Below are 27,251 nucleotides of genomic sequence, written 5' to 3' on the forward strand. Positions count from 1 at the left end.
AACAACAACATGGAGAAAGGTATAATCCAACCCCCCTCCCCCCCAGCTTCAACTATAGGCGCTTTAAGGGAGCAAAGAAGATCATACAAAAAAGAAAAAATTACACCTGAACGTTGCATCTTGTAGAACTAGAACATCTGTCAGCAGCTAGTAATGTTGACCATCTCGGTTTAAGACACAGGAAGAGGTTGTTTTATTATTCTTTTGCTAAAACATCTTTGACAAATATGCATTTTTGTTTCGTTTTCTAAATTCAGTTGAAATGCCGGGAAAAGTTGTCGACGATGGCAATCTGGATTTTGAAGCCGGAGAGACAGAATATCTAGATTACACTGGTCTCATTACACACTTTTGAAGATGACGGATATCTGACAATGAAGGAGGAAGGGAGCGAGAGAGTGGAAAAACCGGCAGGGAAGTAGCGACAAATAGGAGGGAAAGGTGTGGAGAAATAATTAGTTTTCTTTTAGAACAGCGGGGGCGTAGAAAGTTTCATTGATGTGCTTCTCCACCAGTGATCTGCATTTGTAAACAGAGGGCAGTGGCACACAAACAGTGCAGAGTCCTTTTCCCCCCCCTCTTCTTTTCTCACCCAATCTCAGGCCTCCCTCCCTAATTTTTCTCTGTGTGCTCTCTGGGAGGTAGCCGTGTCACTGAGAGGCAGGGAGAGATGTCCACTCTATAATCCGTTTGGCTGCGGCAGTCTTCACTATCTTTACCAGCCGTATCGATAGCCGCCACCTTCCCCTCAAAATGTCTCGATATGTAGAAATGAAAACATGGAGGCAGGCTGTTTGTCAGGGCTTTGGACACGGATGAGGCCACGCGAGAGAGACCATCCAAAGCCTTGGTAGGTGGCGTCCAGGGGGGGCCCTCCTGTCTATGAAGGCCAGACAAGCAGGTGGGTTGTACCACTGCGACCCCCCCCCCTCTCTCCATTTAAGGAGTTCAGCTGGTCAGGTTGGGGTCAAGAGGAGGCATCAAAGCTGTACACAAATAAAGAGAAGAAGAAGAAGAAGAAGAAAAGATCTTGTTATTACAGTAAAACATATTGATCCTTGACTGATTTCATGAACAGTACAGACCCGAATTTGGTTTGAAGTGCACCTAGTTTTATTTTAGTTTTAGACCAGAATGTATATAAGTTTCAGACAAATTTCAGTCATTCGACTTGTGTTGGTTCTAGTCAACCACAGCTAAACACATTATTTTGTTTCTGTTTTTCGGAACAGAACTGCTGTCTTTCATTACTAAAAATGTATATTATTAATGAAGAGTGGGTCCAGCTTTTTAACAAAAACATAAATTCTGAAATTAGTCAGAAGGCAAGTCACAAACTGCATTTCCCAAGATGCTCCTTGTTAGAGATGAGCTTAGTTCCCTCTCTGTTCTTCAGTTATAAAGGCAAAAACTGGTAAGGCTTCAGTTTAACCAATGAGCATTTACAAGTAGCAAATTAACATTTAATAATGGTTTATGACATAGACAAGACTTAAATGCATATAAAGCAGATATTAATAAACATTAAGCATGTATTAATGTACAGGATTTGTCCACAATAATAACGTCTCCTATAAAAACATCCTCATGGGAGCAGCAGTTATAGTTGTTGACAAGAGTAATTAATGATTATAAACTGCTTATAAATAATAAAGCAAATGGTTCAAACTAAACAATAAACAGGGTAGAACTGGAAAATGCATGTTTTTGGTGCTGGCTGTGATTTCATTAAACGGTGAAGAATCTATGAGGGATTTATTTGTCACACTCAGATTAGCACGACTGGATTTCATGAGAAGTTGAATGTGTAACAGTGGTTGTAAAAAAAACCTATTGACGGACTTGTTGATATGAGCGGCAATCCATTTCCCAGAGAGCATTTCTCAATTTCATGGTGATGAAAGTACTCAACTACTGTATTAGCAATACAGACAGATAAAATCCCAACCTAATCCTTTTCTTCACAGCACAAAGTTTGACTTGTCGAAGCAGGAAGAGCACAGGTGTTACTAATAGCATTAGCACTGGCTCCGTTTTCTTCACAAGTACCAGTTAGCCACACGGTGTGACAGTGGGCCAGCATGAACGATACCCTGACACTGAAGCATTCACCTCTCATACCAACAGATATAGTGAATTTAACCATTAAAGTCATCTTTTTTTAGGGTTCTTACAATAATCCGCCAGGTCTGAGCATGATAATAAGTTGTTGATAAATGGATTTTGGGCCAGATGCACCAGCCACAGGGCAGTTTTCACTATCTGACAACCCAAAACATGACTTCTTTCGGAACTATAAAGCACTTAAATTATTTATTAACAGATAGTAAAGCCGTTAGTTATAAGTACAAACGAATGAGAGGTTGAGGGAGTAAGTTTGTTTATCACTGCAGACTCTTGCGCTGCTTATCAGCGACAGATCCTTCTATTGCCGCCTGCGTCAGTCGCCATGGGGCCCGGACTTCAGCGGGCATTGTTCGCACATCCTTGTTGCTTTCCTCTGAGCCTGCAAATTATCTACCGACATACGCTGCATTTTCTTCCTTTCCTCACCTGAGTCTTTGAGGCTTTTGTGTGAGGTTTGTAGGAGTGGGATGAAAAGGGAAAGGCATAGAGGGAATGACGCAGGGATATAATCTAATGTGGAAGATAAGCCTTCACCCAATATATTAAACACATATGGGGGAACAACCATGATTATATATATTTTTATACCCCTGATAAGCAGTGGCGTGCACAAGGCGGTGCCCCTGCCCTTTGTGTTCAGAGTGCCTAAATGGCCTTTTTAAACCTTAATCAAACCAGTCTATTCAACCTGTTGGCTATGGGACTTAAACATTTGCCATAAGGTCCAACAAGAGGCATTTGAACCGTTCAAAAATGGGAGCTCAAGAAAATATTTGTTCTCCCTACGATAGGTGCACCCTAGTAGCAAATGCCCCCCATCAGAAGAACATTTGAGCGGCTCAGGTCCCCTCTAGGTGTGACCTTAAGGCAAACATTAGGCAATTTAGTATTTACCATAGGGGCACCCTTGCATATAAGCCCCTACTTGTTTTTTCATCTGAAGGGGGCACTACCACGCACTGTTTTTGACCTGGGTCATATCAGAGGGGAATTTGAGCAGGACAGGCGATTGTCTGACCTAATTCAGCCAAAACTACTCTGCACTCAGTTGGTTTGTTCACATGGAGAAGTGGCCTGTTGTTTTGCATTGTTGGCGGTACATGTACTGTTTGTCTTGTCTTGCAGTCATCAAATATTAGCACAGCCATCTCGCCCTCCTACTGGGGCCTGATTGAAGGTGTAGGATACAAACAGAGGACGGTGTAGGGTCACCTCTAACTCTGTCGGCTCACTGTAAACCCACTGTGATTACACCAGAGCCAGAAAGAGCATGCTAACACATTACTCATCTACAGCCGGTACATGGGCCAACCCTGAAAAGACACAGGATCACAACAAGACTATATGAGTCAGAAGTATTGTGCTCACCCCTTCATGAGTAGCAAGGGTGAAAAGAATCAAATATTGCTTACCTTCTGTTTGTATACGGATTGCAAATAGCCTCCAACCCAACTGTTAAATGTAAATAGGTTTGGAGACTGTGTAGCTAAACGCAGCGCACTGCGTGGTAAAATAGAATAATGGGAGCCAATTACAGGATTAGGGGGCCCTGGTGGAAAGAACACACACTGACCTTCATTGGCTGTTCTTCTGTCTTTCAGAGACTTCTAATTAACACAAAAGAAAGGTCTATGAGGATGAGGAGAGGGCTTCTTACCTGTCCCATAGCTTGACATTTCTGCAGTTGTTGGTGCAGCAGCCGGCTGATATCAAAGCTGTGACAGAGAGACAGAAGGAACAGAGGGGAGAGACGGGTTTTAAATGTGTTGTTTTGACAAGCCTCATTGATCTAATGATTTAGAGCTGACAGTCTGTTGAAAGTGCCAAAACCAGGGGAAATGAACCATTAATAAAACATGGTGCCAGTTTTTGTTATCGACCAAAACGATTGAACATGTCCCAGTCGGCAATGGCAGAAAACATTTACTGAATCGTATGTAAAGGAAAACTTTGACAATGACTTTCTGGCTTGACAAACAGCTTGAAAACCCCAGGGAAGAAAGGTTTTTCTTTCTTTAATTTGAGAGACATCTCATCTCATTATTAACTAGTCTTTTCTTCTTTAAACTCAAAATCTTTGCGAGACAAAGGAGATGTGCAGGTAGATGAGCGTTTAGAAATCACTGCTAGACAGAGTGCACTTAATGGGAACATCAGGTCCATGGGCAGCACTTTGCATTGAGTAATATAGAGCCAAATTTACAACGTTCCATGTCGACCTGTCTGCATCAATCTCTGTAGCAACGGTGCAAATGACAACGAGCAGCGTGGTAACAACCTTCACAGGGCGGCTGACAGTGAATCATAAATGCACACACACATGCACGCCGGCAGGCAGAATGACTTATACCGACGTTAATCTCAGAGTCTGTCAAATTTGAGACTAGAAGATATAGCATGGAACAATAGCAAAGAGGGTGGACAGTGAGTAGATAACAGGGATTTTATTTTTGCTTGAGGGCTGAACAATTGAATTGCTTTCTCTACTAAGGGCCAGATCCACAAAGAATGGATTGTGATCGCTAATAGCGCCATCATTTGCGTAGAAATTGCAACCGCAATTTGACCCATTTTAGCACCGAGTACATAACACACAGCCCCCTGACTGAAGTTTTTTACTCATAACACCACTCAAAATCAATTCAATTTAAGCTCCGGAGCTTTAAAGAGAGAGAGAGAGAGAGAGAGAGAACGAGAGAACGAGAGGGAGAAATTGTGCTGATCTAAAACACGGTTGTAAGTGGTGTTAAATGATAACACTATAACTGCCTGTGGCAAATAGTACTGTCTTTGTAAATGAGGTGTTATTTGCAACAAGGTTTATTTAAGGGGTCATTTTGTACTGATTTTGAATATTCCCTAATTTACATACATGCAAATAGAACAGGCACACCCATGATGCTGTCTGCTTGCGAGTTCAGTTTGCGTGCATTTCCCCTGTTGCGCGTGCTTTGATAATTGAACACAATTTGTTCCCATTGGCACAGATTTGGCAGCCTCAAAAGCAGCACACTCCTTTTGTGGATTTAGGCCTAAAAGTTCAGTCAGGCTCCCTTATTCGGACAAGTGTAAGACATCACACTATCCCACTCAAAAAAAAATGACACTTTCCTTAAACACAACTCAGGCTCTTGACTTCGTCTCGACACCCTCCACCGAAGTCTCCTTTATTCCCGCTTGGCTTTAAAGGTGTCACTGTCAAAAAAAATGGTGTTAGTCTAAAGCTGTTTGAAAGTACAGGACACACAGTATTTCCCCTCAGTCTCTTTCTGTTTCAGTTAGAAGTGGAGAAATGCTCTGCCCTCAAGCGGTTCCAAGCTTAAACAAAAATGTTATCCCTCTTCACCCCCTTTGCCCTTCAAAACAATTCTTGTACCTTTGCCCCCCCCCCTGCTTGATATCTTTCTCTCTCTTTATTTTCTCTACACCAAGCTTTTCCTCCCCATGAGCCCATAATCATGTTTTCAGCACATTTGCTCTCCTCGGCGCGCCAACGTATCTCATTAAAGATTCATAGCGCTCTCGTGACCGCAGAGTTCTGCGAGAGATTCCAGTAGCCACCTCCACTAAGTTCCCTGGCCCTCCCTTCCCTCTGTTTATCTACATGGGGATTTGATGGTGGGGGAGGCAAGACGGCAAACATATGAAAACTCCTTTAAAGAGTGGAGGGCTGCAGCGGCAGGCTGGAGGGTATTTTCATTTGGAGGTCAGTGTGTGTGTGGAATGGAATTGATTTCACGGCTAAAGCAGAGCTCATAGACCCTTTAAGAGAGGGGGGTGAATACATGGTCACATCTCACTTCCTCACGACAGGCAAAGAGCACAAACAAAGACACATAAAGTGTACAGGAAGTGTAGCTGACAGCTGTTTAGATGGTGCATTGTAAAGCAGGACTTGGTCTGCACATGCTCTGATGGATCAATACAAACATAGAGTGCTTTAGCAATGACATCCGCTGCAGTTTCTAAATCTTGTGTTGGATTGATGCAATGAATACAATGAGTACTTAACCATTCTAACAATGAATGAGATCCTTCAGCTGGGACTTTATGGCGAGAGAAAAACTAACATCAGGCCAAGTACCCGCTGTGCGACGTGACGACGAGACTGTTTGCCGTGTGCAGGAGGTATCGCTTTGCAAAATCGTGTTTGTTTCTTCAAAAGCAAAGACTCTTCTCAACTTACTTAGTGCTGTCTTTACTAGTTATAAATATTCTAGTGACATTGAAAGAAAGTTAGTTTGGCGTCAATGTGACAATGTTAATGTTTTGAGGAGGTGAATGCCAGAATACTGTCTGTGTCTTTTTGCGTACAGCCTCCATACATAACGCACAACTACTGTATACGTCAAGTTTAAAATAACAAACACAGGAGACTCTCCACAGACCACTACAACCTGCAACGTGTGCAGCTCCTAGCAAGCTAATCCGCTAGCATGTTGACTTGGCTGTGCGAGCAGCTATCAACTTACACAGTTATCGTAAAGATCTGAAGGTTTCATGGTATTATACTGTATACTATATTTTTTTTTACATGTTACAATGGACACATTTCAGCAGGTTGAGCTTTCTTTGCTGTGTAGCCTATAATGAAATTAGCAGTTTTCTAAGAACATCTGTGTTATGGTTTGGCGCTTCTTCACTGTTGTTCTTAGCATCACTTTTCTCTTTTACAGTAATAGTTGTAGACACACTCACAATCTACCGTCAGGCTGCTGACGCTGTTGGCTGTCTCCATCTGTTACCTGAGCCTTGCCTTGCAGGTTGCAGTGGTCCGTTGAGAGTCTCCCAATAGAAACTAACACACAGACATTCTACAGGAAGTAGCTGATAGCAACTTAGATATAATATAAAAACTAGAGGTGGGCATAGATTAATTTTTTTAATCTAGATTAATCTAGATTAATTTTTGAATTAATCTAGATTAATCTAGATTAAAATGGCTCATTTGAATTCATTCATAATATGTGTGTGCTCCTAAATAATGACTCAAAGTAAGTCTTTTGGCGCTTTTCCACCGCAAATGTAGCTCGACTCGACTCAACTCGACTCAGTTTAACTTGGTTTGGTAGCAGCACGGGTCGTTTTCCACCGAAAATAGTACCTCCTGAACGTGGGCGGGGTTGTCGTAAGGGGCTGAAAGACAACTCCGGAGTCAAGTAGCAAAGCAGAAATTACGAGCAGTTGTTGCACTATTAACTGAACCAACCGCCAAAAACACGGATGAGAAATGTTTAAGAAAATACTCCCCTTCGTATCTGTTTGCTAAAAGAAGTAGAAGAATATTGCTACGGGCCGTTAAAAGGGAGGGTTTGTGTCCTGATGTGTGACTGCCACACAGCTGTAGGGATGCGTCACGTACATCCCTATGCACGTAAACACGGGCATGATAAAGTTGACTGTTAAGTGCTTGTTTCAGGATACGTGTTTTCAAATGCAAGCCGTGTCTCAGCCTGAATATTTTATTGAGGTAATCAGTGCAGTCCGAGGCTTGTAATGTAATCGCTCGCTATCATGTCTGTCCCAGCTTGCTGCTATAGGCTATTTAGCCTAGCTGCTATGTCTCCTCTCGTATGTTCAAGGTAACTTCCCCAACAGCCAACACAACTGGGTGAGCTTAGCGAATATATGGAGAGAAAAAAATCGGGTCTGTGATGCAAATCAAATGAAAGCGAGCCAAAGAAGGCTGCACGCGGCGAGACAAAATACTCATAAAAGTCCCGGAGAGTTGTTGAGAATCAAGGGGAGAATAATCAACAGAATGAAGCCGGCAGACGGTAGTCTCTGGCCAATCAGCGGCCGGCCGTCTGCCGACGTCACCTTTTAGCTCGACTCAGCTCGCTTGGACCCTAGAGCAAGGCGATACTAAAAAAGCAGCCGCTAGCAGGTACCAGGTACCATGAAATTGCGGTGGAAACGCCAAAAATGCGAGTTGAGTCGAGTCGAGTCGAGCTGATACCATGCGGTGGAAAAGCGCCATTTGAGAACGTGTTTCTCAAGCCAGGTGGCTTTCATTTCGTCATCAGAACGAGTGTCTAATTATTGCGAACAAATAATATTCTAACAATTTAATCAGATATAAGGCTAAAAATCACAACATTGCACTGTTTTTTGTGCTTAAAAAAAACGAAAAAACTAATTTGTTGGGTAGGCTATAGGCTATAACAGAAAATAAAGCCATTACTTTTGTGCTTCAAGTGAAACATTAAATATAATTTTTACATAAATAATAAAGTCCTTATAAACTTTTCAAGAAGCTGGACTAGAGTGAATATTGGACAGGCTTTATAGGTCCATGGCTTTTACCTGTGGGACAGCGCTTCACCTAACAGCTGGCTGCAACACCAACCTACAGTCTATTGTGCGACGGAGAGCTAGTTATCATTAGCATCAGCGTTAGCCGACATCACGGCAACAGCTGAATAATGTAACACATTACACAAGTTACACTACATGAAAACAATGGGCTGTAGACGCTAGAGTTATAATTTCGTGTAGGAAACATTGTTGAGACTGGAATTTCGTACCACAGCGGCCGTTCCATAATACAGCACTCCCTTTAGCAATGGCTGAATATAAGACCTCCCTCTGCTGTGTATCTGCGGGAGCGAGTGGCATTAATAACTTAAAAACAGTAAACGTTTAACATGATTACGGGCGTTTAGATGCTTTAATCATATGCCGAATTTAGAAACAGACCATATTATTAACAATAAATTAAGTTATGTACATGTCAGAGTTACGTACATGGATACATTCATAAGTAAACATTGAATAGACAGATTTGTGAAGGGGGTTTGGCGCTGAGTGTTACATTAGCGATCCTGCAGCCAGGTGGTGTGTGTCGTGGGCAAGTGATGGAGAGAGAGAGCGGCGGGTGTGTGAGAGAAGCTTCGCTCCTGCAATAAAGGCTCCTCAAGTGTCAACAACGGCCCCCGGCTATTATTACCCGACCAGAGAACACACGGAAGGGGGTTCACCCTGACGGCGAACAGCCATCGGCCCTGGAGGGAACCATCTCCCCTGAGCCGAACAGGAGGTGGAATAAGAGATTAACGGCGATATTTTTTTTATCGCCGATAAGAGTTTTGCGTTAACGCAGCACGTTAACGCCGATAACGGCCCACCACTAATAAAAACACAGTGGTCTAGTGAAGCAGTTTTCAAGGGGAGCGAGGGAGTGGGGGAGGGGGGAGGGGGGGAGGGGGAAGGGGGGGTGATGATGCCGAAGTCTGAAACTTTAATTATTGTTGGTTTTATTAGTGTAAAATGAATATCAGGCCTCACGATATAATGTGATTAGTTCCAGATGTGTTCCATATTGTTCTTCATAACAAACACATGTCGGTAAAGCCTTGTCAACACACTGCTGTATGAAGGTCGGGTTCCCCTCTCTTACTGAACTCATTACCTTGTCTGGGACGTCCAGATCGGTTTCAAACACGCTTGATACCTTTTTCATTGCATTATTTGTGCTGTCAGTCTGGCCTATATGTACAGCACAGTAGTTATAGCTGTATGGCTCCAACCTCACCCGCTCAAGCACAAGAACAATTATCTTAAATGGATTTACCGTCTCAAGGTTGGCTGTCACACAAACACACACACACACATAAACACACACACACACACACACGCACGCACACACACACAGGTCACAGGATTAGACACTCCTGGCTCGTGATGGAGCAGTCCTGTTAAAACACAGCATTCATGTGCCAAAATCCGGAGAAGGCCTTTAATGCACTAGATCAACGTCTAATGAAACTTGCTCTCTCCTGAACACTAGCCAGGGCCTGTGACCTCTTCAAGTGACAAAAACACACAGAACACTTGGACAGTGTTTGTTGATTTAGTTATGGCCAGAGAATTAAAACCAAAATTGGATTTAAAGGGCTGTGAGAAATGTGTATAGGGGAGGGGGGACTCTGTGCGGGTCAGAGCGGGAAAATAAAGATAATATGATTACTCCAGAATAATGCGGGGGCCTAAGCTCCCTTAAATTCCACCTCTGTTCCCCAGTGCTTGGGTGAAAGGCTCTAAACTGCTCAACACAAAGAGATGGGTGAGATTGGCTCAGGAGATGTTGCTCTGTTCCGCTACACTGTTCCGGTCTGGGAACCATTCCCTCTCTCTCTCTCTCTCTCTCTCTCTCTCTCTCTCTCTCTCTCTCTCTCTCTCTCTCTCTCTCTCTCTCTCTCTCTCTCTCTCAGGGGTGGATTACTGCACGAGCACACCGGGCACAGGCCCAGGGATTCAGGGGGGCCCTAAGCCAGAGATACTGATAGTAACTTTACATGTCGCATAGTCAAATAACAGGCTCCAAAAAGGAATAGCCCTAAATATAAGGATACTCATTAAAATGTAACAAGATAGAAATCATCATGGGCCCCTCAACTAGTAGGGGAGAAATACAAAAGCAAGTTAAAAACAACAGCAATACCCTTCATGAGGGGCCTTGAAGGCCCCCTCACACATACAGAAATAAGCTTTCTATGTGTAAATTCTATACTGTTCATATAAAGTAGCTATCCACCCTTTATCTGTTGAAATGGGCCCCTCCATCATAGAACATGGGTCTGCAGACCAATTTACTGTACTGTGTTTACAGTTGCAGAGTAAAGAGTGCTGCCTGTTTTAGAAAGATCTGAAAAATAATGTGCCTTCTGCATCTCAGGATTTGACATAGCCTCTAAAATGTCCTCTCAAAGTGCACCAGATTGATGCATTTTATTTTAAAAAGCTTAAAAAAATTCCGATTGGGCATGCCCCCGGAACCCCCAACAAGGACCAGGGTCCCTCTCACAGTATCCCAAAATCCCGTGGGAAACACTGACTTCCTTAATATGTTTTTGCCATTAATTGTATGTATCTGTTTGGAAAAGTCAGTGTACCTGACTGGATAGGGAGGAGTGGGGGGCCCTTTAAGAGTTTGTGCCCAGGGGCCCATTATCTCATAATCCGTCTATGCTCTCTCTGAGAGATTCTTAACTATATATAACACATAATCGCACAGTTCATAGAACATATTCAAGACCGTTTTCTAAAAGGTACTGTTGAAAAGAAAAAATCCGATCTCTTTTTTAATCACACAAAATGATCGTGTCACATAGTTTAAGCGGGGCTGGGATCAAAGCAATCAAAATAAATAATGTATCAAAAGCGGGAAATAAGTAGTTATTGATGTCCGAATCAAGCCTCAGTAAACACCTGAAGGTGCTCTCCTCAGGGCTGCTCATCTCACAGTCGTCTTTGATCTATCTCTCCCCCCCTCCCTCTCTCTCTCTCTCTCTCTCTCTCTCTCTCTCTCTCTCTCTCTCCTTCTCTCAACTTACAGGATCAATGCAAGGTAATTTCACATGGCCGTTCCCTCAGATCTGCACAAAAATCGTCCACATAAATTATTCAGGCTGGGTGGGCAGGAGAGCCTGTGGAGATGCATGGTAGATCGGTGACCTTCCGTTTAGCTAGCAAGTCAGTCAGACAATCAGAGAGGCAGGCAGGCAGTCAGTCAGTCAGTCAGCCAGCTAGCGAGGCAGTAGAGCTTCCTTGTCTCGACATCCCCCGGGCAGCCGCAGTCAGTGCTAGTGTTATGTGCCACACTGGAACACGAGGATAAGTTCTGAATGCACAATACAGAGATTATGAGTGAACATAATAGCACACTATAGCAAGTGGAACTAAAATGGCGGATATTGATGGAGTCCTGTCAGTGTTTGGTCTGTCACTGGCTAACAGTTGTGTTGTGAGGCGCGTGACTCCAAGTCGATTACTGCTTTTGAGCTGGGGAATTTCATCTCTTTCATCATTGACTGTAGCAGCAACATGCTAACTGACTGACAGTATTTGTTTGGTTTATGGAGGGACTTGAGGTAAATGGCTCTAACTCTGTAATGCACAGAACCAACATGAGAGTTATCAATCTAACACGCGGCAACAAAGTCACAATTTTCTTTCAATTTCTTACAAGAAACAGCTGGGCTACTTAACTTTACAGTATATTGCACTTTGTTGTCCATGTTGTGTTCTTATAAGCCCATTTCCCTTCATCATTTGCTGCATTAAGAGGGAAAATGTATCTGTTTCGTTCTGACTTGCATCTTCTTTATCGCTACATACACTACTACATATATTTCAGGCTGTGACAATGGGCCTATCTAGCCACAGAAATGCTTTCTGTAATTGCTTTAATAACATGTCTATGATATCAGTTGAGATTTGTTGCAACATTAGACTTTTCAGATCGTAACAATACAGGAGAAAGTGAGCAACAAAATCTGTGACGCTGCTATAATTAATGGCGTATGTCTCCTGACTACTTTGTAAGAACTGTAATTGAGTGATGGCAGCAGGTAGCAGCGGCAAATAACTTGAAGCCGTTTGCTCCAGTGTGGCTCACTGTGATGCTGAAGTATACTGTGGAGAGATGAGAGAACACAACCTACTGAAGTAAAGCTGGATAATTGGTGCCCTCTAGGCTGATCATACCTACAAGGACAGTGTGTGTGTGTGCGTGTGTGTGTGTGTGTGTGTGTGTGTGTGTGTGTGTGTGTGTGTGTGTGTGTGTGTGTGTGTGTGTGTGTGTGTGTGTGTGTGTGTGTGTGTGAGGTATATTCTGTTATGACACATTCTGAACTATGGTTTAATCAACTAAGAATATTATACTGAATACAGATAAATCTATAAAGTTAAAGGCCTCTTCTTCTCATGTGTGTGCAGTGGAGCTAGGAATGTGAATTGTTTCGATTAAAAGTCTGTGGTCCCTTTCTGCATGCTATGTTCATTAAATTATCTTTAGTAAGTGAATATGTTTAGGGGCAGGCAGAAATGAATTGTTAATTTACGGCCCTGGCCTAGCACTGTGCAGGTTAATGTACCATAAAAGTACAGGGTTGATAGTCTTTTTGCTAGGGGGGAGGTAATATGTTGAAGTTAGGGTTGTTTCCAGCCAATTAGAATTGACCATGGGAACTCATCGCGTCGATTCCTGGCTGGATAGATGAACCCTCAATCTATCCAGTTTACCAATTAGGAGAAGTAGATCTGAAAAAGGCACACATGCAGAGAGGCTATAGGTGTGATATGGAATTGGGATTGGGAAACTAGGTTTTGGCCGACCTGGTCTGATGAAGGCTTGAGTTCTTTGTCTTAAATAAAGTCCGCTTTTATCCACCTCAATTCAAACTGTCTAAGCAGATTTATTCTATCATTTCAAACTGCACATTTTTTGGATGAAACTAGCCCAGACACTTCATGTGTGTGTGCAGTTATATTGCTTTTGTGATCTCAGGGACACACTCAGACATACACACATACATACAAAGGGGGAGCACACTCATGCAACTACATACAAAGTCATACGAGGGATATAGACATCACCTGACTGTTACCAAGAACGATTGTGTTTTGTAGCTTGAATTCTTTGTTCTGAAGTCAACCACTGCTGTAAGATTCATATTTTAAACAAGAGACCTGCAATGCAGCAGGGTACAAAACAGACCAGGACTACAGTAATAGAAGTGAGCGCTGTCACATCGTCAGCCCTTCACTCTTCTGTTGTTGCTTACGTATTTCGTGTTCGCCCCGCCACATCATCCCCTCCCCGCGTCAGCCGCGCTAGTGTGGCATGAATTCTGCTGTGTCTCTCAAAGGTAAAATGAAATATTTAAGCAGACAAACTGCTGTAGTCCTATTTCAACATGTCGCCAACCATCAATCCTCGATGCTGTTGAATAATATAACACTATAATGGGACGGGCTTGCAGGAATGTGTAGAAGACTGTTGTGTGTGTGTGTATGTGTGTGTGTATGTGTGTGTGTGTGTGATGGTGTGTGTGTTTGTGTGTGTGTGTGTGTGTGTGTGTGTGTGTGTGTGTGTGTGTGTGTGTTTGTGTGTGTGTGTGTGTGTGTGTGTGTGTGTGTGTGTGCTTGCATGCATGCGTGCATGCATGTGTGTGTGTGTGTGTGTGTGTGTGTGTGTGTGTGTGTGTGTGTGCGTGTGTGTGTGTGTGTGTGTGTGACTCAGATGGGTGGGGATATGAAAAGCAAAATTGGTACTTTCCCCAGCTGTGAATGTTGTTGGATTTCAAACATCCCAGACTTCTTTGCTTCCTCGTCCAACGCCAAGGATCTGCATTTAATGACTTCTGTCGTCTCAACTCCCAACAGCCTTTGGACCTTGATGACCCACGTCCTGAGGCAGAAACTTGTTTACACATTTGTCTCTCCCCCTTCTTAATGAAAAGTACTAATCCCTCTGTCGTTGTGTTATGGTGTACAGTCTTTTGCATTTCCATATGAATAATGCAATGTATTGCATCAGATGCATATTATGTTGTGGCAGTTTGCTTGGAACAATGCAGTGATGCACAGTATGTTATATAGATTATGTCGTCACATGAAGCCTGAAGTATGACATCAATGATGGTTTACAGCACCTTCAGGGTTAAATCCTGACATGGACAAGAATATACTACTGCTCTTAAAAGCAGCCATTTTCTCATTAAATAAGTGCAGATAAGGTAATTGAAACTCTATTTATGAGACACTCTTATTATGGGAATACTGCATCATAAGACTAAGCGTTGAATATTAAGATCTCAATATAAAGTCATATTTTGGCTATTGTGGCTAAATAACCTTGAGATTCGTCAGGGCAGCTTTATAGAAACTATTTAAATAATCTCATACATACCGGCCACAGAAAATAACCGTCTCCTGCCATTCAAGCAGGGACCCCCAAATTCACCTGATTGCATGTTTGACTTGCAGCTACAGCGCTCACAAAAGCCGGATGAAAGAGATGATTAAATGGACTTTTTGCTGTTACAGTACAGGAAATGAGCCAGTCAGTCTGGAGCAGTAGTAGGAGGGGGGTAATGAAATTGATTTCAATATCTCAGAGAGGAACTCTCACAGACCAAAAGACATCTCCCAAAGAGAAGTAGTGAGAGATAATAATTATATAAATACGATTATAGCGGTGCTAATCATTTCACGTTGGTCGGACCATGCCCATCCATCCATGCGCTAATGGGAGCCGCGCACATGCCTTGCTGTCACTCTCGTCAGAAAAAAAAAATACATCAAATGTACATAATGCACAATATGGGAATAAATGTATGCCTCCAGGAAATGGATAACTACTTCCTGGGTGTTGTGTAATGGTGGTAATAATGCTGTCAACTGCAGCTGTTTTGACATGTTAATTCTACCGATATGTTATCTCACTCTCTATCCCTGTTTAAACAGATGGCCCGGCTGTAAAAACCATCACAGTGAACGCAGCAGCAAAGCACCTCGTCACTGTCAGACAGACGCACCACACACACACACGCTAACCAAGCATTAGAGCCAGACAATGCAGCTATTCAAAGAATACATAATATATTCACAGATTAAAAGTGGGATGAATGTAATAATGTTGCTCAATTCCATACGCTTGGGTTTTTTCCCCGAATACCACCTAACCTGGTCTGTTATGACCAGTAGCTTTTTGGTGGCAAATGTAAATTCACTTTAATCCCTCTTTAGATATTAAAATCATAACAATGTCTTCATCTATGTGTTGTAGGATGGCCATTTGTCATGTTAGTGGCTGTTCAGCAAAATGTATTTGAGTTTTAAAAAGATGTGATAACCTAAAGATACTATTCATTTTACTTATCAAAGTCACTCAGGTTGAATATACATGTATAGGTGGAGTCAGTGATTCTGGAGAACCCTTGATGTCTTATGCACTTTTTGTCAAAATGAGTGAATATCTCTGCTACCTGTCCGTACAGTGTGTGCTATTAAAAAAAGACATGGTTTTAATAACCAGCATAGGCTCTGTAAACTGGCAAAGGGTATGTAAACAAAGGGGGCCCACTGTAGCTAGCAACACAACCCTTTACAGAGCCTATGCTGTGTATTATCAACACTGGACTTTTTCTCAGCGCACACACTACGGACAGGTAGCAGATCGTGAGGAGATATTCATTGATTTTGACAAAACATTATTTTGACAGGAAGCATTGTCCAGAATCGCTGGCTCCATCTTTCATCTAAAAAATATCAAAGCACGTTGCTTTCCATGTCATGATGATGTCATGATGATGATCTCCTGTATGACCTAAAAAACACGGACGTCAGCACTTCCTGGCGGCAAAGTAGAACACAAGGAAGCTGCCAAACACACCCCCTGAGTGAAAGCCAGGCCAGCACATTGTGCACGATGCACTACGTGTGTCCCAACACCGCTCTGCACCTTCATTAACACTTGATCACCTGATACCGTCAGACTGCCAGCTCTCAGTACGAGACTCGGCTGCAGCTGAAGGAAATGTACCACAGCGAAGAGTGGTTACCGCTGGTGACTTTGGGACTGACAAGAGGTTCCCCTAAGGCCCAGCGCTGCCCTCATACATGGCAGCCACTCAACTTCCAGTTAATTACCTGGCCCTAGCAAGCTCACATCCTCTCAGCTCAGTGGGCCGCTCCCCATTGGAACCACATACGAGGACAAAAGACTGTTCTCCATTCCACTGGGTTTGCGTGTCTAGTACCGGATGACTGGGGCTACTGTGGAACATTTGTCACATACCTCTGGGGATTGGGCAAGAGCGCCGATGCTATAGCGCTAGTACTCTCCAAGCAGCCTCCTTCCTACCTCACACAGCTACTTAAGGGAGCCTCTGGTGGGAGGGGGATGTTTGTGATGGCAATATGCTCAATGTGCTCATGAATACTGATATCTGTTTCAATATGTTTTCTTATTTTTTTTTTTTAGATAAATCTTAACGTTTACATTTTTATTACACACAGTGAGTGCCAAACTGAGCACATGCAACCACTCATAGTCGTGTAAAGGCTCACCCAGCCTCTCCCTAATTTCTCATTTAGTTTGCCAAAAATATTGTTTAATCTCTTGTTGGAGACGTCTCACACCCCATCTTCCATTTCACACAACTGTTTGAAATGAGTATTTGGCAGTAGATATGGATATAGAACCAATAAAACTGGGCAAAAAGGCAGCATGACTTGAATCTGAACTTTAGAGAGACGGTGCTGACGGCGGCTTGATTAAAAATGACATGGGTTATACACCAGAGGTGGATAAACAAAATGCCTAATCATGCACTCCTTGGTTAATGGCTGCTCTGACGGCCTACAGGCAGGGATGTTTGGGATAATTAGTCCCGGGTGTAATTACTAAATCAAATGCCATGATAGCATTTAAAAGTAACATTTTGGCCCTTTGCCGGTCGGCGATAAAGACATCCTCCTTGAGAACCGTGCATCTCCAATGGCCTCAACTCTTGATTATCTCCTGAGTTTTTTTAACCTATTCCTCTGGTGTTTTCAATTAGAAAAATACGGGGAACAAATAATCAAATACTGAAAAATGAAACCCACAGGATGATGTGTCTGAACTTGTCAATCTATTACACAACACAATCAGTCACCTTGGCAAGTTGAACTAATGAAAGGTTAAGCTTGGATGGTAACAGTACAAATGAGGCAATCTGGTAATAATACTAATCCATTTGAGTCAACGCCGCCTAATGCTCCCCCAAATCCTTTCATTCCAAGCAGCTGTGGCAAACATTTGAGCTTCTTCATCCCGCTTAGGCTGCGAGACTTCACCATTTTTCAAGAGGATGCTTTCCAACCCGGCCAGCGCCTTGGCATATTAGTGAGGGAAAAAGCAGATGGAGTGGAGTTGGAGGAAGAGGGGAAGATGTGTTGCAGAGAGGATGACAGAAATATAGGGACAGAGGGAGGAGAAGAAAATAGCCGGTAATCCACTCAAATACTTCCTCTGCCCTCTTGCCTGAGCTCAGCCTGGCAGACAGTACATCCTCCGGCCTCTTCCAGAAAACGAGGGCTTTGTAATCAGAGTTGTGTCTTTGTCCGAACAGCTGGTTGTTCACACTGGTAGCCAATTAGGATGGAGGGAGAAAGGGAGAAAGGGAGAGAGGGAGATAGCCTGGCTCTCTCAGTGACAGCGGAGAGGGAGAACATTATCTGAGGCAAAAGCGTTGTGATGATTTCCTGTTGTACTGACAGGCAGCAGCACTTCTGAACAACAGCCCGAGGATCTAGACAGTCAGTTCTGATACTCCAGTTATAAAGATTAATAGAATCAATAAGACAATTGGCAATCTTTGATAATTTGATCAGAAATGTTATGCTCAAGAATGGAGCAAATAGGTTGCCAGTGTTTGTCAGTAAGCATTATATCAAAATACACCAAGTGGTGTGTTTTAAATGACTCTTCTCTTAACCCCTGTCACAAACAGTGATTGTCCAATAAGAGCTAAGCAACCATAACCAGGCGCTGCAGGCCAAAACAAAAGACACGAGTAAAAGTATAGGCTAAGGAATAGATTAAACACAATAGATAAACCTTGTTTAAACACACAGCTCTAAGCTTAAAAAATGCCCAGCTAACCATACTAACAAGGCCAAGGACACTCATTCATGACTCGGACTTCTTAGTAGTTTTATATGCCAGTTTAGGATGTTACTATGTCAGAGTTTAGGCTAACGTTAGCAGCTCTGTTCTGCTCGTTATCAGATTTGGATGCCTTTACACTCCAGCAACCCAAGCCAAACTTCTTCCTCGTGATAGCGTGTCTGTCCGACTCTTCTTGCTGTTCAGTCTTTTCTCATGTCAAAGTGAAACTATGAACAATAAAGCATGCATCCGCACCTCAGTTCCACCCACTGGTCTACAGGGAACAGGGTTTTTCCGACAGAGATCACATTAGAACAAAATCCTTCTGGCCTCGGACATGTACTCTAGCTGTAGCCTCAGTCTTTTAGCATAATAGCATGTAGCCCACAGCAGGGTAGGACATTACCAGGGGCTCGGGGCAAAAAGCCACTGAAAAATCTGAATTTGCCCCTGAAATTAATTTGACAGGGGCTTGGTATGCCCTTGTAAAATATAGAGAATTCTTTTAAACTGTATTTTCAAGTCGAAAATGGACATTTTAGACATCCACAGTAACTTTCCTCCTCACTTAACTAGTCTGATTGCAGACAAGGATTCAGCATAGGACTTTGTCACTAGCTGAACCCAGAAGCTAAATGATGGTCTTTTGTAGTTGTATTTGTTTAGATTTTTTCGTTAACAGGATTTTTATTTTTTTTCGCATGTCTGCAATCACACTAGACAAATAAAACAGCTACTTGTATGGGAGCACAGTTGGCATCATTCTACGTGGTATTAAAAAGTTCTCAAAAAGTATCACCTTTGGAGAAACCTGATAGAGTACACAAGGTTTTTCCCAACATTTGATAAAATTGCCCTGGAAATTATCCAAAATGCCCCACAACATATACAGTATCAGAGTGGCAATACATTTTTTTTTTTTTTTTAAGTTTTTTCATACCCTGCTTACAGTTTCATATAATACAGCTCCATTTCTTGCAGCCAGAAAGGACATTTTAATGTTTGGATACATTGCTTTGTCACATTTGTTCTAAGAATGTATTTTGTAAATGGTTTCAACTCACAGATGTTTTATGCAGTTTATCCTAGCTACAGGTGATCAAATAGCTACTAGTCGTGTGTGTGTGTGTGTGTGTGTGTGTGTGTGTGTGTGTGTGTGTGTGTGTGTGTGTGTGTGTGTGTGTGTGTGTGTGTGTGTGTTTGTGTGTGTGTGTGTGTGTGCGTGCATGCGTGCGTGTCATTTATTGACATCGCAAAGACAGAGGTTCTCCTTGTAGTGTCTGTTTTTCACATGTGCCCTTCCCCCCCCCCCCCGATCATCTGAGCAGCTTAAGCTAATATGCAGAACTTGTGATTGCTTAGGCAGAAAACATGATTAAGGCTCTCCTCAGAAAAAGAATAAGAGAAAATCCTCTCACTGCAATGCAGAGATCCAGTCACCCCTTCAGTCTGGCCCTCCAGTCTGGATCAGGAGACTACTGTGTTCTTGGCTGATTATCTATCACATGGAAATACTTTTTACAGGGCAATCATTTTGCATGGAAAAGACAATAATTACTGTTATTCAGGAACTTGTAAAATTCCAAATTGATATGCAGTTATTTTTTCTCTCTCTCTCTCTCTCTCTCTCTCTCTCTTTCTCTCTCTCTCTCTCTCTCTCTAACTCCCTGAATTCTCTGAGCGCCTTTTTCAGTGACACCACTTTGTTATTTCTGGATCACACATAGTGTTGAAATAAGAGGGTAAGCTTATGTTAGCGTATTTTCAGAAAACTGAACAATTCTGTCCTTATAGAAAGCAAAACTACAAGTGCTCCTATATTCATTTTAGGGGGTTGTGCATTTCTACAGGTTGTTAATATAACAGTGTGATAAGCTTCCCAAAAGATGTAAAAGCAGATTGTATCTGCAGAGGTCAGAGCGTTGTTTTGCCTTCATGTCGGATTTTATCAGGACTTTGAATGGCCTCAGCCTAAGTGCTCTGTGTGAGTGCGCTCGGCACGTGAACATGACATATTCATTTGTCTGAATAAAAACCTGCACTGCTACAGTGACCCTGGATTGGACACTGTGGCACATCCACCCAAATCTCTCACACACACACAGGCACACACACAAACACGTCGCACACACACACAGGCACATACGCAAGTACATAAAAAATGAAATAATACTGTGCAAAGGGCTTAGAGGATAATCCAAGTCAGTGGAGTGTACTACATCGTCACAGGAATTAAATTCCCTCTTGGTCCAAAAAAGGACATGGCAGTAAGGATGGGTCAGTGTATGACCCACGCAGACACAAAGCTGCTCTCTTTACTACTACTACCATCTCACTAATCTACTCATTTCCTTTCTTATCTTCATCTCCTTCTGAGCAGTGTTTGTCTCTTAACCTTTTAGAATGCAATTAATTCAGTAGCTGCACCACAAACTCCACATCCCCGACCTCTGGCTAAGTGTTGATTGCCTGTCTTGATCCCACTGTAAATATCATGTTGTGACACTTTAAGTTACTGTCTTTGTCAGGTCGTCGGAAGCCTGGCGGCCCTTTGGGGACATGTGCATGACAGAAATACACAGCCATTCTGCCGGACAACTTGCTATGATATACTAATATGACCCCCATAGCAACACACACACACACACACACACACACACACACACACACACACACACACACACACACACACACACACACACACACACACACACACACTCAACGTTCTCTCTCACACAGGCTTAATGAAGTCTTTATGAACCTGGTTAAAGGCCATTTGCTGCATGCATTTCCCTCCGAGTTAAGTTCATAACTGTTGGCAAACCACCAAGCTAGCCGGCCAGAGAGAGAGAGAGTGCCCGGTGCACTCTCAACACTTTCCAATTAAGGATTTGTGAGGCATTAATGTGGCTTGGCCTTTTGCAGACATCATATGGGTTTCAGGTTGCGTCTAGATTGAAATCTCTAATACAGCCCCAGAGTGCACAGAGAGCTAAAATAGAAACAGAATGAGGATCAAAGTTGGGTGTGTGCCTTTATCATAATTCCAGAGTAATCGGAAGAGATTGCAAAATGGCTAGAGAGAGCATGTTTACTACTAGACTGTCATTTTAGAACTGCTCCGTATTGTATAAGTTGGGAGGGGGAGGTGGGGAGGGGTCCAAAATACAGATAAAAAAAAGAATGGTCACAATGGAGGCAGCACAGATAAGGTATCCTGACTTTTAGTCGTATGGGTCAAGTCCCCAAAACACTACATTTCCCATAATGAAACTCAAAACTGTATTTGTTACATCCAACCATTCCTGCATAATAGCCATGATTCTAAAACTGTAACTTTCTGTTAAAATATTTCCTTCTCAGAAACCCAAGCTGTGATAATACTAAAAACATCACAATTACATCATCAGGGTTGTTTTCTTGGACTTGGCAAGGATGCTGCAGGGCCACTGCTGACATTATACAACTGTTTAAAGAGGCTAAATCATACTCCCCCCATGACCAGTAAACTGATCACTCAATTTGTCAAAATATGTGTAGTGCCCCTTTAAGGCCGCCTAGCCTTGTAGCAAAGATAGCACACTCCGTCAAAAGCAGTTGGTCCATTTACAACGAAACGTATCAATCTGAATACTCACCGCTCTGTAACAATAGCACAACATATTGCGTAACTATTGACATTAACTTATGAGAGGTTATTGAAATCCTTCCTGTGAGTGTTGGAATTACTCGGCTCTGTTTAGACTGCTTGCGTTTCTATTGTAATCTCAGCCTCATATTGCACAGACAGCCAGAATATTTCACCTTGAGGAATTTGTCCTTTAGCTTCTGCCAGCTCTGTGCCACTCAGCACTTTTTCACCAGGACTCCAGGAATCATTATCAGCCACTGTGGGGTATTTAAACAACAGCCAAGTTGGTGCTTTGATATTCCTCCTTTTTCTCAGACATCCTTAACTCCCACTGATCTCACTGAGATGCACCACTGCAGCAAATATTCGGGGGGGTAATTCGTCGTCCAAGGGGTACATGTGAGTGCCTTTTTTCGTGTGCCAATAGACACAACGCCACACCACACACTGAAATCTGAGCACGGTTTGTTTGAGTTGACTCAACTAAGACACAGGACATGTAGGTAGAATAAACATTTCTGAGCCATTTCTTTCCTCTTTTATGCACTAAGACTAAGCCAACCCACATTCCTCCCTACAATCAAAAATGCTGTACATTTCACAACAGTCAGAATAAGGAAGAGTATCGCTGTTTTCTCAATCAAATATTGCAATTGCATATCGTGCAGCGATATAAAATAAACTGAGTCATCTGACCCTACTGTATCCTCATAGTAAAGAGAGAAAACAATACTTCTGCGAAACCTTGAGAGGCTTTTATGTTAAAGCTGGAGATTTTTGTCAAAATCAGTGAATATCTCCTCAAGATCTTCTACCTGTCCGTACTGTGTGTGTGCTGAAAAGAGATCTGCTGGTGTTAATACAGAGCCTAGGCTCTGTATACTGGTATGTAAACAAAGGTTATGTAAACAAAGGGGCCCACCGTTTCCACCACAGGTAGCGAATAGTGAGGAGATATTCACTGATTTTGACTAAAATCCAGAAACGCTGACTCTCTTGAATTTCTATAACCTTGCCTTTATCCACCTACCATTCATGCCATTGTAAATGCCCCGATGATGTGGCGACAGCTCGTCCCCAGCCGGCCTCCTCTGCCCGTCTCTGGCAGGGCTTCCAAACTTCACGTGCTCCGGGCTCATACTGTACTGGTGCCTGTGAGTTTCAGGGCTGCCCCCCTGGACCATGCAGCCCTTTTCATGGGGTTCTGTGGTCCCTAAATGTGCCAGCTGCCTTGGCTCGGGGCTCCCACAGCCGGTGCCGCTAATGCTGCTCCTGTGGTGCCTCTGGTAGAGCTCCCCGCTGCCCCCCTGACCCAGGAAGTGCTGCCTCTGGCCCAGCAGCAGATCAGAGTGGTGGTGCTTGGGGTGCTGCTCGGGGCTGCGCCGGCCCACGTTCCTGCCGTACTTCTCCGGGCTGAGGCCGCGCATCACACGGCTGTGGTCTGGAACGGATATGGATCCGCAGCGGGGCCGGCAGAGCTGGGGCAGGGTGTACGGGTACTCCAGGCTGGTGCTCCGGTGGCGTCCGATAGGGAGCTCGGGGCTGGACACCTCCCTGTCTCCTGCCATTCCACTGATGCTGCTACACCGGGGTTTGTGCACCAGCTCGGGGCTTCTCTTTTCCCCGACTCCGCCCACCCCCGGAGCCAGGTGAAGCTGCTTGTGGTGGGGGTGGTCGGAGCTGTCGGCGCTCCCGGCGCTGGAGGTGCTGCTCCCGTCCCCCACGTCCCTCATGAGGAGGCCGTGCCCGGGAACCAGCAGCAAACTATTCTGGCTGTCGATTGAGTTGCGGCACCCCCCCATCCCTACTCCCCCTACCCCTCCTCCACCGCCCCCAGTCCCTCCCCCTGCCACTCCCTTGTCCTCGTCCAGCAGCAGGCAGAGCTCCTTCAGCTCCACGTTCTCCCTGATCACCTCCTCCTGCCGGAGCTCCAGCTCCTTGAGCTTCTGCAGGTAGAGGGTGACCTCCTTGCGCATGATGCTGGCGCTGTAGCGGCCCAGGCGCTGCCACTCCCGGGACACGCGCTTGCCTTTCTGTCGGTCATCGTCCAGGAAGCAGCAAAGGTCCCGCAGCTCACGGTTGTCCTCCTGCAGCTTCTGATTGATGTCCTGAGAGGATGAGAATGGGGGGAAAAAAGAAGAATGAGTTAAAGGTGATAAAGGTGGAATTTAGATATGGATTTGAACAAGCATTTTCCACTGACTCCACCTTTAAACGGAGGCCTAAGCATTAGGGGGCGTTGTACAATAAGACAATGCTGATCACTGCAGAAAAACACAAATTAGCTTTTTTATTTGCCACAAAACAGAACAGCTTGTCTTCTATTCATTTAACTCCCGAGTAAATTGTTTCACCCATTGTCCAATATTTCAATCCATTCACTGCTCTTTTAGGTATCAGTCAAATGCTGTATGCAAGCAATCATAATGAAATGAAATCCTAATCCTCTCTTTCTGTCCCGCTGTGTCATTCAACATCAAGTGCATAATGTAGATTAGAATGCTGTGTAGGAGCTAGAGAGGCCACACACAGAAATAAAACTGGGTTAGGGAAGCGAAAATCACACGCCGCAAACATTTTACACCCAGCAAGCCTTACTTAAAAGTCCCTTCTTCACCTCCCCAAAACACTCCCTCGTTTCCAAGATCCTCCCTCTCCTGCTCTCTCTGTCTCTCTCACACACACACACGCGCGCAAACACACACACACACACACACACACACACACACACACACACACACACACACCCTCAAGCTCCTTCCTGTGTAATTAGGCAGCCTGGATGGGTGGTGAGGTGGCGAGGTCTCCAAGAAAGGCAAATTAACCCCATGTGTTTCATCTAAGGGAACTTCAAACTGCATGGGTCTCAGATATAGAAGCAGAGAACTGTTGGCATTGTGCTTTCTTCCTCCTTATTAGTAGAGGGCAGAAAAATGAAGGCGGTAAAGGTTACTGAAAAGGAGAATGTTTGCACATACTTTTCCAAGCAAATGCCACGTTGTTTTTAAGATAAATTGCATCGCACATACTGTAGATTTATGAGCTGGATTTTTCTAGGAATGTCATATTTGTAGCTGAGACAGAGAGAGAAATCTGGGCTCCAGATTTGAGCACTGGCATGTGATTTACAAAGGGAGATGCCTTCTTCAGTATTGGAAGGATGGATTTATGCCCCATTGGCCTGTGCTAGACTACTTGTAGCTTACTTGTACAATGTCATCCCCCCCCCTCTCTGTCTAATAAAACTATTGTTGATCTTTTCTAATCCCTACATTTCTCACCTCAAAGGTTAAATGAAAACTATTCTGTTTTAGGTGAGGTGAAGCATGCACACGCAGGGTCATCCATCCATATCAGATTGCCATGCAGGCCCACACAATGGCACAACGAACTTCAAAGATACCATCTATATAACCCGGCACCATGTTTGAACAGGGGCTTTCTACACAGCAGAACGTCTCTCCCGCCATACGCGTTCTCAGGTGCGTTCCCTCCAAACCTATGATCTCATCCTTCACAAATGCGCGCCGCCTCACCTTCAGCCCCCTGATCTCGTTCAAGTGCAGCTGGAGGCTGCGATTGACCTCTCGGATGAGGTTCCCGTGGTCCAGAATCACGCTCATCTTGTCGGCCTCGGAACGCCTCAGCCGCCGAACCAGATCGTCCTTGGTCCACTTGAGCAGCTCCTCGTCTGTCAGACCGGAGATGTCCTCCGCCGGACTTTCGGTCTTCGCTATCGACAGCTGAAGCTGGGGCTGGGGCGGCGGAGTCGCTTTCTCCATTGGCACAGCAGCTCCTCCGACACCGACAAAGGGCAGAAAATAATCAGAGGCAAGTCGTTGACAACCCCTGCTCGCATCCGCTCCCCGGTCGTTTTAAAGGTGGTTAAAACCGTCGGTTACCGGTAGAAAGTCAGTCGCATAGTTCGGCCTTTTTCTGTTGCTCCAGACTCTTCCACTCTCTCTCCTGCTGTAGAGCAACAGCTGACGATGCCGGCAGAGTGCGATACAGTGGAGGAAGATGCTCAACTGTCTATCCCTGCTGTAACATCCTCACAGACAGCGTGTAGGCTACTGTAGGCAGCCCACTTACAGTGTGAGTTAGCGTCCTAGTTTTAGTATCCAAATTCGGTCCCAAACGTGGTCAAAGTGGGGAAAGCTTCGGCGGGCAGTGGGAGCACACACCTGCCGCCTGTAGGCTCAGCACACTGCGAGAAACAGAGGAGAGAGTCCGCCGTGTACGGCACACAGCAGCGCTCCTGCCCTCTCTCTCTCTTTCTCTCTCTCTCACTCTCTCTCTCTCTTTCTCCCCCTAGCTCACTCCCTCCAGGGGGGTAGGCTATGCCTCACCAAAAATACAAGTGGGGTTACAGCGCCACTCTATGTTCAGAGACACTCTTAACAGGGTGTTTGAAATGCTGTGTTCACAACTCCGATTTTACAGGCTCAAAAGTCATGACTTTTTGCAAAATATCTGTTCATCCTACGTCACAGCAGCTATAGGCCCAACATTTTAATCTCATGTGGCATACATTCAGTAATCTACAGCCTAATATGCTCTGCAATGCAACTTGCATTACAGTGGCATTTCCAGTATTGACTGTAGTTCTTTTAACGTCATCGTTGTCACTAAAACGTCACTCTCTGTTAGGCATAGGCTAAATTTCGCCACTTATAGCCGATAGGATGTAGGCCTATCTTTCCTGCCAGGCCTGTATAAGACGCAGACATTTGCCAAACTGTTTAACGTCCCTTAACGCAGCATGACGACAACGAGCAGCTTTCACTCCAGGACCATGGACAGCTGCTAATGAGGAGCAATGGGGCGCGTAAGATACCTTGCAATATAAAACATAAAATAGGCCTACATATGAGTTTCAGAAAGTGTTTTGTTGTTGTTTTTGTTCATTGTAAACATAACAAAAACATAAAAGACAAATGATGATCGAGTTTAATAACATTACAAAAAATGACATATGAGGACTTTGCAACTTGTGAGTGGGCTATTAATAAGGAAAATCATCAATAATTACCTAGCTTAACCCTCATCCCA

The 27,251-nt window shown here is 43.9% G+C and overlaps 1 protein-coding gene across 2 annotated transcripts; it reads right to left on the reverse strand.

Moving 5' to 3' along the window:
• Positions 1-26,234, reverse strand: ccdc85al (coiled-coil domain containing 85A, like). Of its 2 annotated transcripts, none has more exons than XR_013844906.1 (4): positions 25,736-26,234; positions 23,230-24,307; positions 3,785-5,322; positions 1-986 (listed from the first exon to the last, which is right to left on the reverse strand). XR_013844906.1 is itself a non-coding variant. In XM_080028989.1 (4 exons), the coding sequence occupies exons 1-4, from the start codon at positions 25,979-25,981 to the stop codon at positions 968-970; spliced, it is 1,401 nt and encodes a 466-aa protein (XP_079885115.1). In that variant the 5' UTR covers positions 25,982-26,234; the 3' UTR covers positions 1-967. The 2 variants fall into 2 exon arrangements, 1 of the variants encoding a protein (XP_079885115.1); XM_080028989.1 differs by having other exon boundaries at positions 3,785-3,842.
• Positions 26,235-27,251: the final 1,017 nt, after the last annotated feature.

The sequence above is a fragment of the Ammodytes marinus genome (assembly GCF_949987685.1).
Source record: "Ammodytes marinus genome assembly, chromosome: 6".
NCBI lineage: Eukaryota > Metazoa > Chordata > Actinopteri > Uranoscopiformes > Ammodytidae > Ammodytes > Ammodytes marinus.

Excerpts from the sequence above, each read along its gene's own strand:
- ccdc85al (XM_080028989.1), bottom strand. The coding sequence starts at position 25,981 with ATGGAGAAAGCGACTCCGCCGCCCCAGCCCCAGCTTCAGCTGTCGATA. Across the intron at positions 24,308-25,735 it reads ACGAGATCAGGGGGCTGAAG|GACATCAATCAGAAGCTGCA; the intron begins GTGAGGCGGCGC and ends TCATCCTCTCAG. Across the intron at positions 3,843-23,229 it reads CATTTACAATGGCATGAATG|CTTTGATATCAGCCGGCTGC; the intron begins GTAGGTGGATAA and ends TCTCTGTCACAG.